The sequence below is a fragment of the Drosophila persimilis genome, unplaced genomic scaffold (genome assembly GCF_003286085.1).
Source record: "Drosophila persimilis strain 14011-0111.01,24,50 unplaced genomic scaffold, DperRS2 tig00000000-arrow-pilon, whole genome shotgun sequence".
In the NCBI taxonomy this organism is placed as follows: domain Eukaryota; kingdom Metazoa; phylum Arthropoda; class Insecta; order Diptera; family Drosophilidae; genus Drosophila; species Drosophila persimilis.
The window spans coordinates 2,103,699-2,119,691 of record NW_020825288.1 but is presented as its reverse complement, the minus strand read 5'-3'; the positions used below and the strand labels follow the sequence as shown (position 1 = coordinate 2,119,691).

Here is a 15,993-nt window from a genome sequence, read left to right as displayed (position 1 = left end):
TGGCTGCAAATTGCAGTGGGAAACTTTTGTCGGACAGGTATCCATTACGGCTCACATCGGTTGTAATTGAGTAGTTATGTTTTCGGCAAAAGATAAGCCCAGCCCGGTGACAAAAGTGCGTGTCGTCGTCGCACTCATTGATTAGCGGGCTCGCCTCCCAATTAACCGTGACTTTCCCAAACAGTCAGTCCTTCGGTTGAGCGAAATGGGTGAAGTTGAGTGGCAGCCTGAACCGCAACTCGGTAATGATGATGATGATGTTGATGAGAAGGGGTCGGGCAAGCAGATTAAGTCCAAAAAAAACGACAAGAAGAGGAACAATAAGTGGCTTTCCGTCAGGCGGTAGGTCGACATCACTCTTTCGTGCCACTCCCCCCACTTTAACCCCCATTACAGCTGTGCCCGTATACCGCTGAAGATGGTTTTTGCCATAGCCACTGTCTATGTCTGCATCCTCTCCTCGGAGCGGTACTTCTACTACTGGGTTCAAACCACCATCGAACGCACCGACGTCCATGTATCGGAGATCAATTTTCCCGCAGTGACCATCATCCCCATGTCTGTCACCAATCTCAATGCGTCAAATGAGGCGCAGCGCCACACCAGAGTCTTCAATATGGCCCGGGCCGTTCTTTGGCAAACCCCAGATGCAGTCCAACTCGACAAACATAGCTTCGAAGAGTTTCCCGAATACGCAGATGTAGATCCCACAGCTTTGGACATGGACACAGTGTATGATTCCTTCCAGGACGCTTGCAAGTATTTCTTCGCGGAATGCTCGTGGCGCCGTAAGCCCATGAACTGCTGCAGCCTCTTTCGGTCAGTCTCCACCTTTAAAGGGTTTGCGTACGTCTTCAACTCAGTGCGATGCGAATTTCCGGACGAAACTTGGCCGTGGTCTGCGTCTGCCTCGGGATCCCTCAGCGGCCTTAATGTGAAGATACATCGTAATCAAAATTTCTTTAATATAAATATGCTGGGGGTGAGTTGGCAATCAATTATTTTAGTAATACAATAATATATAATACGTATAATTCAGGTGATTGTGCATGAACCCACTCAGCAACTGGGCCACAGTATTGCCTATTCCACTGAGGATCGTATTGTCATACCCGTAGAGCCACTGCGCTTCACAGCCGAGGCAGACGTCAAGGCCCGGCCAGTCCAAATGCGCCGCTGTCTGTTCGAGGTGATGGCGAATACCTTTCTGAGCAATGGGGCAACCATTACAAGCTTTATCGTTGCAGAGTGAGATTGTACGTCTGGGCCAGTCGCGATCCGAGTGTATTTACAAGTGCCATGTGCAGTACATCTTGAAAAAATGCAACTGCACCGTGAATCTGCCCCGTCCGGTGACTACAAGGATGGAAAATATCACAGAATCAAGCTACTATAATGGAACAAAACTTTGTGGGGTGAAGCACTTGCCCTGCTTCAATGACAACAGACGTGAGTTTTGCGATAGGATGCCATATCATACCATGAGTTAATCTGATTGCCAACCGACAGTTTCGCTGTTCTCCATGAGCAACATCATCGAGGAGTCCAGAGATAACATCTTTACGACCGTCGACTGCGGCTGCTTCCCGCAGTGCGATCATACACAGTACCACTCCTCCACCTATACCGAACGATTGAGCAGCGTGGAGAACAACAATTCGGTAATCGAGATAGACGTATACTTTCAGGAGGAGACCCTCTTCTCGTATCGCTCCATGCTGCGCTTCACCCTCATCGATCTGATGGGTGAGTCTCACTCTCGCTTCGACAGGATCTCCAGTCTCACCCACTCTACTCCATTCAACCACAGTTTCCTATGGTGGCATAGCAGGTCTGATTATGGGAATCTCGGTCTTGGGCTGGGTTAATGCCATCCTGGACCACTTCGCCTGTTGTCGGCTGCCCAGCGACGGATAGCACTGCCCCTCCTCTCCCTTATTGAATCTGAAACAGCCACAGCTGCTTTCTCACGTTTCTTTACCTGTAATCGGAACAGCGATTCAGTGTTCAGACGAACATAAATAAATTCAGAAGAAAAAACGCATTAGGGGAATTGTTTAGAGTTTAACTACCTGACGAGGCAGTGGAAAACTACCTTGCCAGCTAGGGTATCGGTTTGTAGATTGTATTAGTACATATGTATGTACATACGCTATATACCAGGTATATATGAGTGAGTCAGTGCACATGTTCTGGGGTTGCATTTGAGCAAAATTCAATTAGTATACAACATAAAGAGAAATTCTTTCACAATGATTTTAAGGAACAAGGTAAGTATGCATACATATATGTACGAGAATATGTCAAAGTTTAAAGGCGACAGACTAAGCCACACGAGCCGATCTGTAGGTTATCAGATGTCATAAAAGAAATCTTTGTTGTCCACTTGATCGCATCACAAAAGAGATCATTGCTGGCAAAGTTCCTTCTGAAAGAGCATGAATAAATCGAATCGAGCAGCGTAATCTCCCTCCCTCTGTCGAGCATTTCCCGTCCGTTCCATTCCAGTATTCAGGTGCGGTACCAAGTCCATGACGCGCCTGGGGGTATAAATAGCAGCTGGTCTGGCCTGATCAGGCACAGTCTCCGCTTCATCGCCCAAGCCGCCACCACACACAATTTTCAAACAGCAAAATGAAAGTCTTAGTTGCCATCTGCGTGCTGATTAGTTTGGTAAGTGTTTGGTATAGATGAACTCAACCCAACCCAACCGTTGATAACCCTTCAAACCTGACCCAAAAATATGGAAAATAATTAACCAAACAATTTCTCTGGTGCCGGTCACAGGCCTCAGCCGAATATGTCTTGAAGAATCGCGATAATATGCTGGCCTATCGCGACGAGTGCGTCAAGGAACTGGGCGTGCCTGCCGATCTTGTGGAGCAGTACACGAAGTGGCAGTATCCCAACGATGCCAAGACCCAGTGCTACATTAAGTGCGTGTTCACCAAGTGGGGCCTGTTCGATGTCCAGACTGGCTTCAGTGTGGAGAACATCCACCAGCAGCTCGAGCTCGGACATGCCGACCACAACGAGGCGATGCATAGCAGCATCGCTGCTTGCGTGGACAAGAACGAGCAAGGATCCAATGCCTGCGAGTGGGCCTACCGCGGTGCCACCTGCCTCCTGAAGGAGCACCTGCAGAAGATCCAGAAGAGCCTGGCCCCCAAGGCCTAGAAATAGTTGATACCCATTACTGATAGCCATTAATTTAGTTAATAAACCCATTGAACGTACCACTTGACTTTCCACTTGGTCACACCCATCGTAGCTGCTAATGGAGGGTCGACGGGTGGGGTTTCTCCTGTGGCAGAACTTCACCAAATGTTGGCCATTCGAAATGTTGCTGTACACCAAGGAACTCGTGGCCCCGCGTCCAAAAGGCGGCCAAGGTCTGCTCCGTTTCAAGCAGAATTTGCTGAAGAAGAAGGTGCTGAATCGTCTGACTGATTCACTTGCCCACTCCACAATCCACGGAATGCAGAATGTGTTCACAGAGAGGCATTTCTGGGTGCGCTGCATGTGGCTGTGCATCGTAGTGGGGGCGGCCGTCACCTGCTTCAGCCTGTACTCCGTACTGATGCATCGCCACAGCGAACAGCTGCTGGTCAGCCTGATAGACACCACTCAGATGCCAGTATACCACATCGACTTCCCGGCGGTGGCGATCTGTCCGTGGAATCATGTCAACTGGTTACGTACTCCAGCTGCCGTCCTGCGATTCTTGCCCCGTCATCCTGATGCCGAGCTAATGGAAACATTCCGCCAGTTTCTCCTTGTCCTGGAGCAGACGACGTTTGTGAACTTCAACAAAGCGCATAACTTGTCCAAGCGCAATCTTACTGCGCTGGAATCGTTGAATGTGAGAACGGTGATAAACTATTTGTCCCATCGCTGCGACGAACTATTCGTCCCGGACTCCTGTGTCTTCGATGAGACGCCGTACGACTGCTGCAAGCTCTTTGTGTCGGAGCAAACCGAGAAGGGGCAGTGTCTGGTCTTCAACTCGCTCATCTCTGAACACTCGCGCAAGAAGCAGCTCACCAACAAGTTTTACCCGTACAAACTGAGCACTGCTGGCGAAGAGTCGGGTCTGAAGTTCACTATTAACCTGAATGAATCCTATCTTAGAGCTGGCACAAAACTCCCCTATGGAATGAGTGTGGGTGCAGAAACCACATCGAAGAAAGCTCCTTCATTGCATTTCATTTCATTTCTCACCAGCTCATGATCAAGGAGCCCCGTCAGTGGTCAAACAACATGGTTTATCACCTCCATCCGGAAACTGAGAACTTTGTGGCAGTGCATCCAATGGTCACCGAGACGTCTCCGAACACATACGAGATGAGTCCCGAGAAGCGACGGTGCTACTTTGATGTGAGTACTTCGATTTGACCTTTGTGGAAATGCTGATTTGTTTCCTCCGAGAAGAACGAGAAAAACCCTCATTACCAGGACACGACATTGGTCTACAATCGGGAAAACTGCATTGTTGTGTGCCTTCACCAGGTAGTGATAAAAGCCTGCAACTGCTCGACACCAGTTTTCCTACCACCCATAGGTAGGGTTCTGTTCATGTACTTCTTTCTCAGACTTCTCAGCTCTCATCCTGCAGTTACAGAGGGCATTCGTGAGTGCGGAATCTTGGACGCGAAATGCCTCAGTCTCAATGCCGATATCTTCAGCTATGTAAAGGTGGGCGACCAGGAGAAGTACATAAACGACTGGCGACGCGGTCACACATGTCATTGCCCCGACAATTGCAGCTCCCGAAAATACCAAATGACGGTCAACGTCCGGAAATTGGATTAGTAAGTAAGCCAAAACCAAATCAAAATCAAAATCTCACCAATTTCTGTGTCGTGGACAGCGATAAAAACCAGACCAACAGAGTAATTAAGGCACAGATATATTACGGCCAGCGAGTGATGACCAAAATCGTGACCAAACTCAAGTACACAAGTCTCGATTTGATGGCCCACTTTGGGGGTATCATAAGTCTTTATATTGGCGCCTCTGCAATAAGTTTCGTCGAGCTCTTCGTCGTGCTGGGAAAGCTGCTGTGGACACTTATCAGAGAGGGATACTCTAAGGCAAAAGAGTGGATTATTTAACTGATACTGATACGATTACATATATGTATTTACTCTGCTCCTTGGTAACAACTAAAAACATGAGAGTGGAAAATGTTAGTCGAGATGCACGTCACTCATTTCTGCTTTGTTTCTTGGTCAGTCGGATATCTTATATAAATGGTCGGATGAGGCACGGTGGCGGGCGTCTCGGGCAGTTGGTCCAGGTAGGAGCAGCCAATGGCCAGGGCACTGCCATCGGAGCTAAAGTTTAGAGTTGAAATGGAGGTGTCATATTCGTGGAACTGGCACAGACGCTTTTTGTTAAAGCCGTCCCAGATGTTAACAATGCAATCGGAGCCGCCAGTGGCAAATGTGTGATAAACGTTGTGGAAGCTGAGCGCATTCACCGGATAAATCTGTTCGATGTTGTTATCCCTGTTCCGATGGCATTTGAAGGCAAATTTACGACGCTGCACCTCGGGGTCGTGGTCCAAGTACTCGACTGCCACACGGCCCTCAATCGAGGACATCACGTAGCCCTCTTTGTTGGGGAAGAGGCGAATGCAACGCGTCTGGTACTTCAGCGAGGACTCGCGCTTCATTATATAGCTGTCCATTTTGCGCAGGTCCCAGATGAGCACCTTGCGGTCGGAGGTAGCCACCACAATCTTCTCGTCAATCACAGACATGGAATACACCTTGCCGTTGTTCTGTTCGAAGGTGCCAACGCAGCGCTTCTCGCGCATGTCCCAGAGTTTAACATTCTTGTCCCAGCTGCCCGTCAAGATGCCATTTACGTATTCGGCATGTTCCACACAACGCACCGCGTTCTCGTGGGCACCCACAATGGTCTCCGTCTGGGTGTTCACATCGAAGAGGCGCAGCTGGTTGTCCAGCGAGCCGCTCACCACGTGCACAATATCCTGTTGCATAAACAATTGCATTAGGGGGTGGGGAAGTTTGTCAACAATCACACAGTGTACAGACCATGAAGGCACAGTCAAGAATTGGCGCATCTTGCAGGAATTTCTGCCGCATCTGGTTTGCCGCCACATCGTAGAAGCGAAGCGTTCCGTCCCATGACGATGCCGCCATGTACTGGTTCGATTTGGGGCCGAATTTCACAGCCGATATCAAGTCCTCTGGCGGATTGTTCAATTTAAACTCTGGCGGTCGCATTTTGTTAATTTTTTTAAAAATTTACAATTTAATTATATTTCGAGTCAAAATTTGCAAGCCGGCGTCACTTTTTGGAATTGATCGATAAAAAATGCCGTCCGATAAATATCGAAATATATCAAAATTTACCGCAAATATACTGAGGCACTCATGTTATATTTTACATATTCCTCGTTTTTTATATTCCGTCCAATATTACAAACTATATAGACCATTTTGCCATGCCCATATCATTTTGTACGCTCGGTCAATCAATTATTTCCTTAACTGGCTTATTCTTAATACTTGCTTTTATTGCATTTTGCGTAAAAAAAGGTTTTAGCAAAAATGGTCAAACAAAAAAAGGTTTTAGCGAAAATACCAAACTTGTGCGCCAAATATAAATTGTTTGAAAGTGAGTTAGTGAAAAGGATTTAAATGCAATCTATTCAAGTAAATGATACACGAAAGTACGATTTGCGAGCTAAAATTCAAAAACCTGCTTATCGAAGTTTCTATACCCTTTCTTCTTAAATATATGTACCATTATATACCGATATTCCGTTCAATTTTGACCCCAAATAAATAAAAGATTTTTTAAAATCGCAAAAACTGCCAGACTGAAGGTTTGAAATATACCAAAATATACCGTGTTTTTTTTAAATATACCAAAAAATATACCCATGACAAAAACGAACTTAGCCCACTTAAGCCGCCGCTATTTAAACAGCTCAACGACGGATAAAATTACTAATTGTATATTCTTCTTGTAGATCATATATTGCAGATAATTGGGTAATTGGGCCGTAATGTGGTATCTGTGATCCATGAATACCCCTACTGTCACAGTCGATATTTTGCATTTTCGTAGTACCAACAACGGACACCGAATATATTCATATACTGGCGCTACTTAATGTAAAATGTGTATGTAGATACGCTGTATCGTACATCTTAAATTCAAAATGTAACGTGTTTTTGAAACAACAACTCGATCATCGAAGAATCATCAAACAAACTACAATTAATAGTATCTATATTAGTTGAAAAGTCAAGAAACATCTACTAACTCTACGAAGATCCGCTCCCTCCGCATCCAACTCCAACAATATATTTGGCTTAGACTAAACTACAGGGATGCGGAAGAGGCGCGCGTAAATGGCATTACTCTAGTATTTTGGAAGTACTAATTTTGGTGGTTGCGTTGTTTTTCACTGGGTTCCATCCTCAGTGGAGCATTCTGGGCTGCTATTACTTGATTTTCCTGCGATAGGACCGAAAGGACTGCGGCCCGTCGTCCGCAGTGCTCAGCGCGATGGCGAACTGGGCAGCGTAGTAGGTGATCATGATCTGCAGCCGGGGACAGGGCAGGGGCACGCCCACGAACATGGTGACGGCGATCAGGGCATCTGAAACGACGAACAGAACGGCTCCCACGGCGCAGAAAATGGCGAGGAAATTCTTGGCATCCACAGCCCGGGCCAGGGCGCGCCACAGCATGGTGGTGATCAGGTAACAGTAGATGGGGACTCCAATGATGAGTATCTCGTCCAGTTTCTGGTGCACAAAGTACACAACTGCGACGTAAAGGGGGGAAACATTAGAGATGAAAGGCTCGTCCAAAGCTTTGACCCCACTTACACAGCGACACGGCCACATAGAGAGCCAGTCCGATGGGCCACTTGAGTGGCTTCCAGCCAAAGGCGCAGATGTAGAACACATGGGCCACCCCAAAGCTGACCATTCCAAAGGGAAAGAGGTTGACATTGAGCAGGGCATCGCCACCGCAGGAGAAGACCAGACCAAGAAGTATCCAGAGCGATCGGCGGTAGCTATCAGGAGTAGCATACGATTAGTTTTTGTGGAAGAGGTTTAAGAACAGCACTGCAAGCACTTACTCCTTTTTAAGCGAGAACCCATTAGCCACCACATAAAACATCAAGGCCACAATGGGCAAACACTTGAGCACTGTGGTCCATAGCTCTCCTTGGGGATCCTGGCGCACCAGCGAGAAGTACAGTATCAGGGTGGCCACAAAGGGCGCCAGCCTCGGGCCATGCGTTTTGACCTGAGTATCAAGTGAAGAGAAGAATATGAAATAGCCATACGATTATCGCTAATCGAACCATGGTGGGTCCAAACTACGCACTCACACCCCACCCCACCCCGATTATACAATCGAACGTTTTCGATTCTGATTAGATTAACGCATTGGCGTTGGCTGCCAAACCCCAATCCCCTGATCAAACATTTATGGTTTTATGATGATTGTAATTTGCATACCATTAGCAGGTACTTAGGGAGGTTTCTGGGGGTTGGCGTAACTTTCGCTTTTGCTGCACGACAGAGCTTTTCCGCGGACAGAGCTGCAGTGCCGTTGAGAGGGCTCTCGGCGCTCTCAATCCAGAGCACGGGAGATGTGTGCAAGGTCAAGGACGAAAGCTTTACATTCACTTTACACTTTTCTGCGGTTAGATAAAGCATCCGTGCAGGCGCACAAACAAACAAAGAAAGGTGTACAGAAAATGAATCAAGCTTAAACAAAGGCGAGCAATGGTGTCAGATTTCTGTATTGCATGCAGAAATACGAGTAGAATCCGCACTGATTTCATTCGAAGTTACTTACAAATTTCCCAAAATCGTTCATTGTGATGATTAGGGAGTAAATTGCTATTGTTATTAGCGTCAATTTAATCAAGCTGCACTTTCACACGGTTAAAGCGGCCACCGACTTTGAATCGAAAATAAACAAAAACTTGACCAAGTCCCTCTCTCTATCTCTCTCTCTATCACAGACAGGCCTGCTGCCCCCCCGCCAAGCAATAGAACACGTTGCGCACTTTTGACCAACGTCAACAAACTGAACCGTAGCGTCCGTATAATGTTTTCAATTCGCTTCCACACAGTTTGATTGCTGGAGAGTAATAAAGAAAAAGTTTTCAGCTGGGAGCGCACACCGGTGCCAAGGGGGTGGGGGATGGTGGGTGGTTGGACAGTGGCTCCCTCCATGTGGTGTGCAGCATTCAGGCTGCCCCGCTTGCAAGTACAGATACACAAACGGCTGAGGGCAGAGATTGATTATTTCGTACCTTTGCTATTATCAACGCATGTGGAACGCAAGAGCGCAACCAAGCAGAGAGAGCGCAGAGAGAGAGAGAGACACTTTGCTCACGCAACAGGTTTGTTGTAGAATATGCCCCACGTTGGCCCCAAAAGCTTCGCCAGCATCATCTGAGAACATCCAAAAAGATAGACATGCGCACTCTTTCTGTCTTGGCCGCTCTCGCTCTCTTTCACTCTTCCTCTCTCTTACTCTTGCTCTGCCCCAGCGAAATTCAAAACAATGCAACAATCTCTGCACACTTTCACTGGCTTTTTGGAGCTTTCACTGAAGCTTGGGGAAACTTTTTCGCAAGCTTTCCGCCTGGCACCGTGTTCCGTTAGCCTCTTTATCGCCCAAAAGTTCATTCCGTTTCAAGTTGTGGCATTTTTCAGGCGTGCGAAAATTCCTCAGCTGTCCTTCGGATAAAATTCCAGCAATTTAGTCACATTAAAGTTGGCCAAAAAGAAGTAGTGCGGTGCGTGCTGCGTGACAAGTGCAAACGCGTGCTATTGAAAACCCACAATAGTGATTCTCAGGTAAGCGACAGCCTAAAAGTATGCCAAGTGCCAAAATCTGTGCAAGCAAGAAAAAGTTGGGTCAGCGCTGGGAAAATTGTGTATCCATTGTGTAAGGGGGCTGGTGGGCAGAATAATGGGAAGGGGTGTTGGTGTGCTTCCTGCTGGCAAATACACACTACACTCCAGTCAGGGAAGAGAGGGTGGGGTGGAGCTGAAAGCCTGACCAGTGACACACTTTGGAGAGCAGCAAGAGCAGGAGCAGCTCGTTATAAATTATGCAAAATAAAATTATGGTAATGTTGTTAGCGAGAAAGCGAGAGTGCGAGTGAGAGAGAGCCCTGCCAAGGCATGCACACACTTGACCTCCGAGGAAAAACTCACACACACATAAATGTATGCAATGACGAGACAGGGACATGGACGACGCTTGACTGCGAAACCACTCGAGCCGAGGAGACAAGACACGGGCAGCAGGGACATGCCTTTATGGGCCATTGGGTGGCTCACGTACCGAACGTAGACAACCGCCACCCAACCTTAGACAAGTGCACATTGAACTTGAGAGAAAATCCCTGGGGGGAATACACATACATACATATATAGTAGAGAGGCCTAGCCCAGAGATTCAATCAATGACAAAAAATATTGATGGAATTCGATATAAAATTCATTGCAAGCTACGAAATAGGGGCGATAATTGGTGCAAGCTGGTTGAAAGCTTTTAATTAAGCGCCCGTAATTGATTGATTCATCGATAATAATTGAATTGTTAATGTACCAATCCAATCCCTACTTATGTATGTATATGTAGTTCCAATCAGGCAGCAGAGGCAAACACGCAACATGGCGTGTCCTTTTTTTCGACGGGCGGACTCGCTGACACGTCAGCCCTCGGTCATCGCCGAGCCGGGCACCCATTGGGCCCTCGAGGAAGAGGAGCTGTCCCATGATGCACTCACTCTGACGCATCTGCAAATGGCCATACAGCTGCTAACGGCACCATCAAACGAGGATCTCAACACGGCCGTCACTTCACTGGTGGCCAAGTATCGCCAGAGCTGGCCAAACATCCACAAGCTGTGAGTAGAGCAGAGTTGAATCAGTTTCGAAATCGCTTCTAAAATCTGATAATATTGATACCCCTTAGAAAAATGGATCCGAGTACATTCAAGAGTTGCGCCAACTACGACTACTTGGCGGACATCCAGGAGCTGTTGCTGAAAATGGACGAGGCCAGTGCCAGCGAGATTCTGGTGCTGCTCGGGGAGGAGCTGATCACCTGCTGCTGCACGGGCATCATCGAGCGGGCCTTCCGTTGCCTGGGCACCGATCTGCAGGAATTTTTGGGCTCCCTGGACGGGGTCTACGATGTGCTGAAGTTGCAAGAGGTTCCCAAGATCTAACCTGATTCAAAATACCCTTTACTGAACCACTTGTTCCCTTTAGGAGGATGTGACCGACACTGGATTCGTGTGTGCCGGAGAGGGCGAGTTGATTTTCACTTCGGAGCGTCCGGTGATCGCCTGGCTACTACTCGGCTCTCTCAAGGCCCTCACCCGCATGCTCTACAAGGTGGATGTGAACATCAAAATCGAACCGGTGGAGGGTGATGCTCGTCGCTACCGCTATCTCTTCTCCTTGGTGAAGGACAGCTCGCAGACCCTGCAGATGGGTCGTCCCACGCCGATCCCGGAGACCGTGCAGCGCAGCAGCTCGAGCAATGCCTCGGATCTGCAGATGAACTCTTCCAGCTTCTGCAAGATGTTTCCCTGGCACTTCATCATGAACGAGCAGCTGGAGTTGGTGCAGCTCGGACGCGGCTTCAGCAAGCTCTACAAGCCGTATCTGGCGGACTTTGGCAATCTGGCCAGCACCTACTTCGACTTCAAGCGGCCCAAGGGCCTGACCATGAAGTTCCGGGACATTGTGCGGCGCACATACACCCCCTTCTTAATTGGGCTGAACAGTCCGCCCGGAGTGTCGGATTTCCCTGCCATAGGACTGGAGATCAAAGGCCAGATGGTGCACTGTCCGGAGTCGAACTCGCTGCTGTTCATCGGCTCCCCGTTCCTCGACGGCTTGGATGGTCTGACCTGCAACGGTTTGTTCATCTCCGATATACCGCTTCACGATGCCACTCGGGAGGTGATTCTGGTGGGAGAGCAGGCTCGGGCTCAGGACGGACTGCGCCGGCGCATGGACAAGCTGAAGAGTCGCATCGAAGAGGCCAATTCGGCGGTCACCAAGGAGCGGAAGAAGAACGTCAGCCTGCTGCACCTCATCTTTCCCGCTGAGATCGCCGAGAAGCTGTGGCTGGGCTCCTCCATCGATGCCAAAACCTATCCGGATGTGACCATCCTCTTCAGCGACATCGTGGGCTTCACCGGCATCTGTTCGCGGGCCACTCCCTTCATGGTGATCAGCATGCTGGAGGGCCTGTACAAGGACTTTGACGAGTTCTGCGACTTCTTCGACGTCTACAAGGTGGAGACGATTGGGGATGCTTACTGCGTGGCCAGTGGACTGCATCGCGCTTCCATCTACGATGCCCACAAAGTAGCCTGGATGGCTCTCAAGATGATCGATGCTTGCTCGAAGCACATCACCCACGATGGCGAACAAATCAAAATGCGAATTGGCCTGCACACGGGCACTGTGCTGGCCGGAGTGGTGGGCAGGAAGATGCCCAGATACTGTCTCTTTGGCCACAGCGTGACCATAGCCAACAAGTTCGAGTCCGGCAGCGAGGCCGTTAAGATCAACGTGAGCCCCACAACCAAGGAGTAAGTAGTGTCTCAATGGAACCACGAATCTACCTAATCAACATTCACCTTTTCTTCCAGTTGGCTGACCAAACACGAGGGCTTCGACTTTGACCTGCAGCCACGGGATCCCTCGTGTCTGCCCAAGGAGTTCCCCAATCCGAATGGCACCGAGACTTGCTACTTCCTCGAAGGATACCGCAACTCCGCACTGGAGAGCGGCCTGCCGCTGGTGGAGCACATCGATGCTGCCATGAAGACCATATCCGAGGGCGGCGATGCCTAGGCTACTCCGGGAGAATCACTTGCTCAGTAGCCATAGCTATTCAATGTAGTTCAGTGCACTTGTAGTCTAATCGTGTTACCCCCAGCCTCCGCCCCCCGCTTAGCCTCTTTCAAGAAATATACTTCCCGACTTCAACGAGTTGCGTTCCAGCACAAAATGTGAACACTTTTATTGGTCTCAGATCCTAAGCGCTGGCCTTGGCCGCCTCATGCTTGGCCTTGACGAAGGCCTTCACCTTGTCGCCGATCTTGCTGGCCATCAGACACTTGTGTCCACGGAAGGCCCACACATCCGCAGGGCTGCCCTCCTCGTTCTTGTCGATGCAGCCCTGGGCGATCTGCAGGGCCTCTTCCTCCGTGAGGTCCATCTTGAACTGCTTGGCAAGACGATCGGCATGGTAGCCCTCGTGGGTGCAGAAGATGTCCAGCTTCTGGGCGGAGCAGAGCAGATACTGGCGCACATCGGGCTCGTCGGGGAAGATCAGCTGCTTCAGCTGCGAGATCTGATCGCCGCTCAGGGGACTCTCCTTCAGGCACTCAATGCGTATGTTCTTGATTTCGTCGCCAGTCTTGGGCTTCCACTCCTCGTCGGCGTAGGCCTGTTTACGAGTGTTTTTTATTGATTTAATTATGATGATGGGATTATCAGTGATTCAATCGATATACACACCGCAGCACAGAGGGCCAGGGTAAGGATGAGATACTTCAGCATATTGTTTGTACGAGTATTGTTGCACACACGATCACGAATCAGTTGAAATTCTAGACTGAATCGCCGACGGCCCGGTTTCCTAGATTTATACCGACGCCACTCCACTGCTGATAGCTGGCTGCCTCTGTCTCTGCCACCAGCTGCTCTGTGTCAAGAGTTCAGCGATAAGCCGGCCCAGCGTCTAACACTATATTATTTAATTGCATTCCCTCACGATGATAAGCTCAATCCAGAGCTCACTTACCGAGCGGAATGAGCTGATGCCCAGACAGAGAATCGGCACAGACTTCTAGCAAAAGTCGTTCCTTGATTAACTTGTTTTTGTGGGGCACCAGCAACTCGGAGACGGATCGTTGCTCAAGTATGAACTTCCATGGGGATGGTAAAGTCGATTTGCATTTAAAATGATGTACACAACAGAAGGAAATTATCAAACTACAATATTCCAAAAAACAAGATATTTCCTCCGTCTTCGCGATGTTTCACTTCCGCTTTGTAGTGGAATCAACAAGCTCTGTTATCAAGAGTTGTAATTGAACCCTCACAGGTTGGCATAGAAAGATGCCAAGGGAAGCGTCAACTGATTAATCACCAGCAATCGTTCATAATCCTACACTCAGAAAAAATAAAATACTAAAATGTCTTAAGTCCTTAGGAAAATATTCTGAATTTCTTTAGGGAAATGACTGAAATATTTAAAAAATTATCAAATATTCTTGTAGTGTACATATGTACATAGATTCTCAACAAAAACACACTCTTCAACATGACATTGCACTTGAACGCTTATCAGCTTTGGGGGTCACAAAACAAGACGCAATGGACTCCAGCCCCCCCTGCCATGTGAGCCTGATAACAGCAGACAGATCCGATCCCGGCCAGCTTTCACCCAATGCGAGAGTAGGTCTGATCCAAGTGGGCAACTGTCAACCGTCAACCGTCAGCCGTCAATTCGTCGGCCATTATGCAAGCCAATGCAATCGTATTTAATTAAATCAAATAAAACTCACAGCTGGCGGTCGAGTCCAAAATTTAAAACCCAAGCGGCCCCCGGGCGTCTAAGAGTTGTCATTACCATAGGATGAGTATGAGCGTAAACCCGATGGTTCGCTGGGAACCACGCGCCCCGACCCGACGACCCTAGGCGGCATATGCGAGCATTCAACTAATAACAGTTGCCTCCACCCGACGCTGTCAAAGGGGCGTAGCACATTTCCAACTATGTACTATTATAATTCAACGAAGGTACGGCCCTTAACTGAGGGTTAGATAACAGGGCTGTCAGCAGAAGCAGGGGATTCCAGTCCGCCCGGCGAGGTAATAGTCGGGTAGGTCGCAATCGGAAACAGTGTTTATACCCAAACAATGGCTATGATTAGCATCGCATCGGGGCTCTCACTTTCGGTCTCCATTTCTTGCCGGAATCTCTGCTCTGCCATTATGTTTTTTTTTTTTTTTGTCAAGTTATTAGTAAAATTATACCCAATATACAGACAGTAGAGGCCCGAAAGAATGAACAATCGCAGATATCTTCATGGCGAAGCTTTGGGTCTATGAGGGTCTGTTGGTTGAAAGATATCCCTGCGTTACATGACTGGTTGAGCATATTGAATGCTTCACCATATCGAGAGTTCACTGTATAGTTCTTTAGTTAACACCCCAAGCGTGTCAATGGCCAAAGTCAGGGAGTGGCGCTGCTTCGAAACTGCGAATGTGTCGGAGTGTTGTGGCCAGCTCAAATTTCTTAGCTGGGAATCGAAATATGAACGAAATGGTGATGGAGATGGGATTGGGAAACTGCAGCTAACGATCCCATAATCGGGTGTCGGATGATTTGCTTCCGGAATTCGCAATATTGTATAAATTGTCCTATTTCTTGAGCCACTTTTTTGTGCCACGGCAATTGTTTGAAATTTGAGTTTCCGGCTGGAATTCGGAATGGGGAAGTTGGGCTCGGGATTGCAATGATATTTGGTTGGTGCCGAATTCCAAAGGAATCACTGTAGTACTTTTTGGCGTGTGTCATATGAGAGGATATATTGCACAAAGGCTGAGAATACATTTGTTTAGCAAATTCGATTAGGGACACGTGTGTGTAGGGTCCACGCGGAAACATCCTGCGGATATCATGATATCATGACTCCGTATAGTATCTGCCTATGACACAAGACAATTCTAGCAACTTGCGAGCTGAGATTTCGCTGCTGACAAAATGGCAGCCAGGCAAAAGCAAGCACACAAAGTTTCCGTGAACTTTTAACAAAATTTCACGTTTCCATGAGTTTCCGGTTTGTGTGTTTTTCTTTCTTTTTGCTTCTCTTGCTGTGTGATTTCCAAGAAAAAGCGAGAGACGCCCGCCCACCAACACCAGTGCCACCAC

General features: G+C 48.3%; 7 protein-coding genes across 7 annotated transcripts; 4 read left to right on the top strand and 3 right to left on the bottom strand.

Moving 5' to 3' along the window:
* Nucleotides 1–76: 76 nt before the first annotated feature.
* LOC6595159 (pickpocket protein 28) lies at nt 77–1,993 on the top strand. The gene is made up of 7 exons (XM_002020250.2): nt 77–115; nt 185–342; nt 397–982; nt 1,040–1,189; nt 1,248–1,449; nt 1,510–1,746; nt 1,811–1,993. Exons 1-7 carry the CDS (start codon nt 77–79, stop codon nt 1,915–1,917), a joined length of 1,479 nt encoding a protein of 492 aa, XP_002020286.2. The 3' UTR covers nt 1,918–1,993.
* A 595-nt stretch (nt 1,994–2,588) lies between these two features.
* On the top strand, nt 2,589–3,236 carry LOC6595160 (general odorant-binding protein 99a). The gene is made up of 2 exons (XM_002020251.2): nt 2,589–2,673; nt 2,788–3,236. Exons 1-2 carry the CDS (start codon nt 2,635–2,637, stop codon nt 3,175–3,177), a joined length of 429 nt encoding a protein of 142 aa, XP_002020287.1. The 5' UTR covers nt 2,589–2,634; the 3' UTR covers nt 3,178–3,236.
* Nucleotides 3,237–3,248: 12 nt separating this feature from the next.
* Nucleotides 3,249–5,130, top strand: LOC6595161 (pickpocket protein 19). Its single transcript, XM_026995422.1, has 4 exons — nt 3,249–4,162; nt 4,225–4,377; nt 4,432–4,811; nt 4,871–5,130. Exons 1-4 carry the CDS (start codon nt 3,278–3,280, stop codon nt 5,112–5,114), a joined length of 1,662 nt encoding a protein of 553 aa, XP_026851223.1. The 5' UTR covers nt 3,249–3,277; the 3' UTR covers nt 5,115–5,130.
* Nucleotides 5,110–6,258, bottom strand: LOC6595162 (mitotic checkpoint protein BUB3). The gene is made up of 2 exons (XM_002020253.2): nt 6,063–6,258; nt 5,110–5,998 (listed from the first exon to the last, which is right to left on the bottom strand). Exons 1-2 carry the CDS (start codon nt 6,252–6,254, stop codon nt 5,210–5,212), a joined length of 981 nt encoding a protein of 326 aa, XP_002020289.1. The 5' UTR covers nt 6,255–6,258; the 3' UTR covers nt 5,110–5,209.
* A 994-nt stretch (nt 6,259–7,252) lies between these two features.
* Nucleotides 7,253–9,093, bottom strand: LOC6595163 (lysoplasmalogenase-like protein TMEM86A). Its single transcript, XM_002020254.2, has 4 exons — nt 8,860–9,093; nt 8,132–8,301; nt 7,875–8,065; nt 7,253–7,810 (listed from the first exon to the last, which is right to left on the bottom strand). Exons 1-4 carry the CDS (start codon nt 8,878–8,880, stop codon nt 7,485–7,487), a joined length of 708 nt encoding a protein of 235 aa, XP_002020290.1. The 5' UTR covers nt 8,881–9,093; the 3' UTR covers nt 7,253–7,484.
* A 639-nt stretch (nt 9,094–9,732) lies between these two features.
* Nucleotides 9,733–13,037, top strand: LOC6595164 (head-specific guanylate cyclase). Its single transcript, XM_002020255.2, has 5 exons — nt 9,733–9,872; nt 10,666–10,933; nt 11,002–11,242; nt 11,301–12,637; nt 12,698–13,037. Exons 2-5 carry the CDS (start codon nt 10,698–10,700, stop codon nt 12,900–12,902), a joined length of 2,019 nt encoding a protein of 672 aa, XP_002020291.1. The 5' UTR covers nt 9,733–9,872; nt 10,666–10,697; the 3' UTR covers nt 12,903–13,037.
* Nucleotides 13,033–13,657, bottom strand: LOC6595165 (general odorant-binding protein 99a). The gene is made up of 2 exons (XM_002020256.2): nt 13,572–13,657; nt 13,033–13,500 (listed from the first exon to the last, which is right to left on the bottom strand). Exons 1-2 carry the CDS (start codon nt 13,611–13,613, stop codon nt 13,087–13,089), a joined length of 456 nt encoding a protein of 151 aa, XP_002020292.1. The 5' UTR covers nt 13,614–13,657; the 3' UTR covers nt 13,033–13,086.
* Between the last annotated feature and the right edge of the window lie 2,336 nt (nt 13,658–15,993).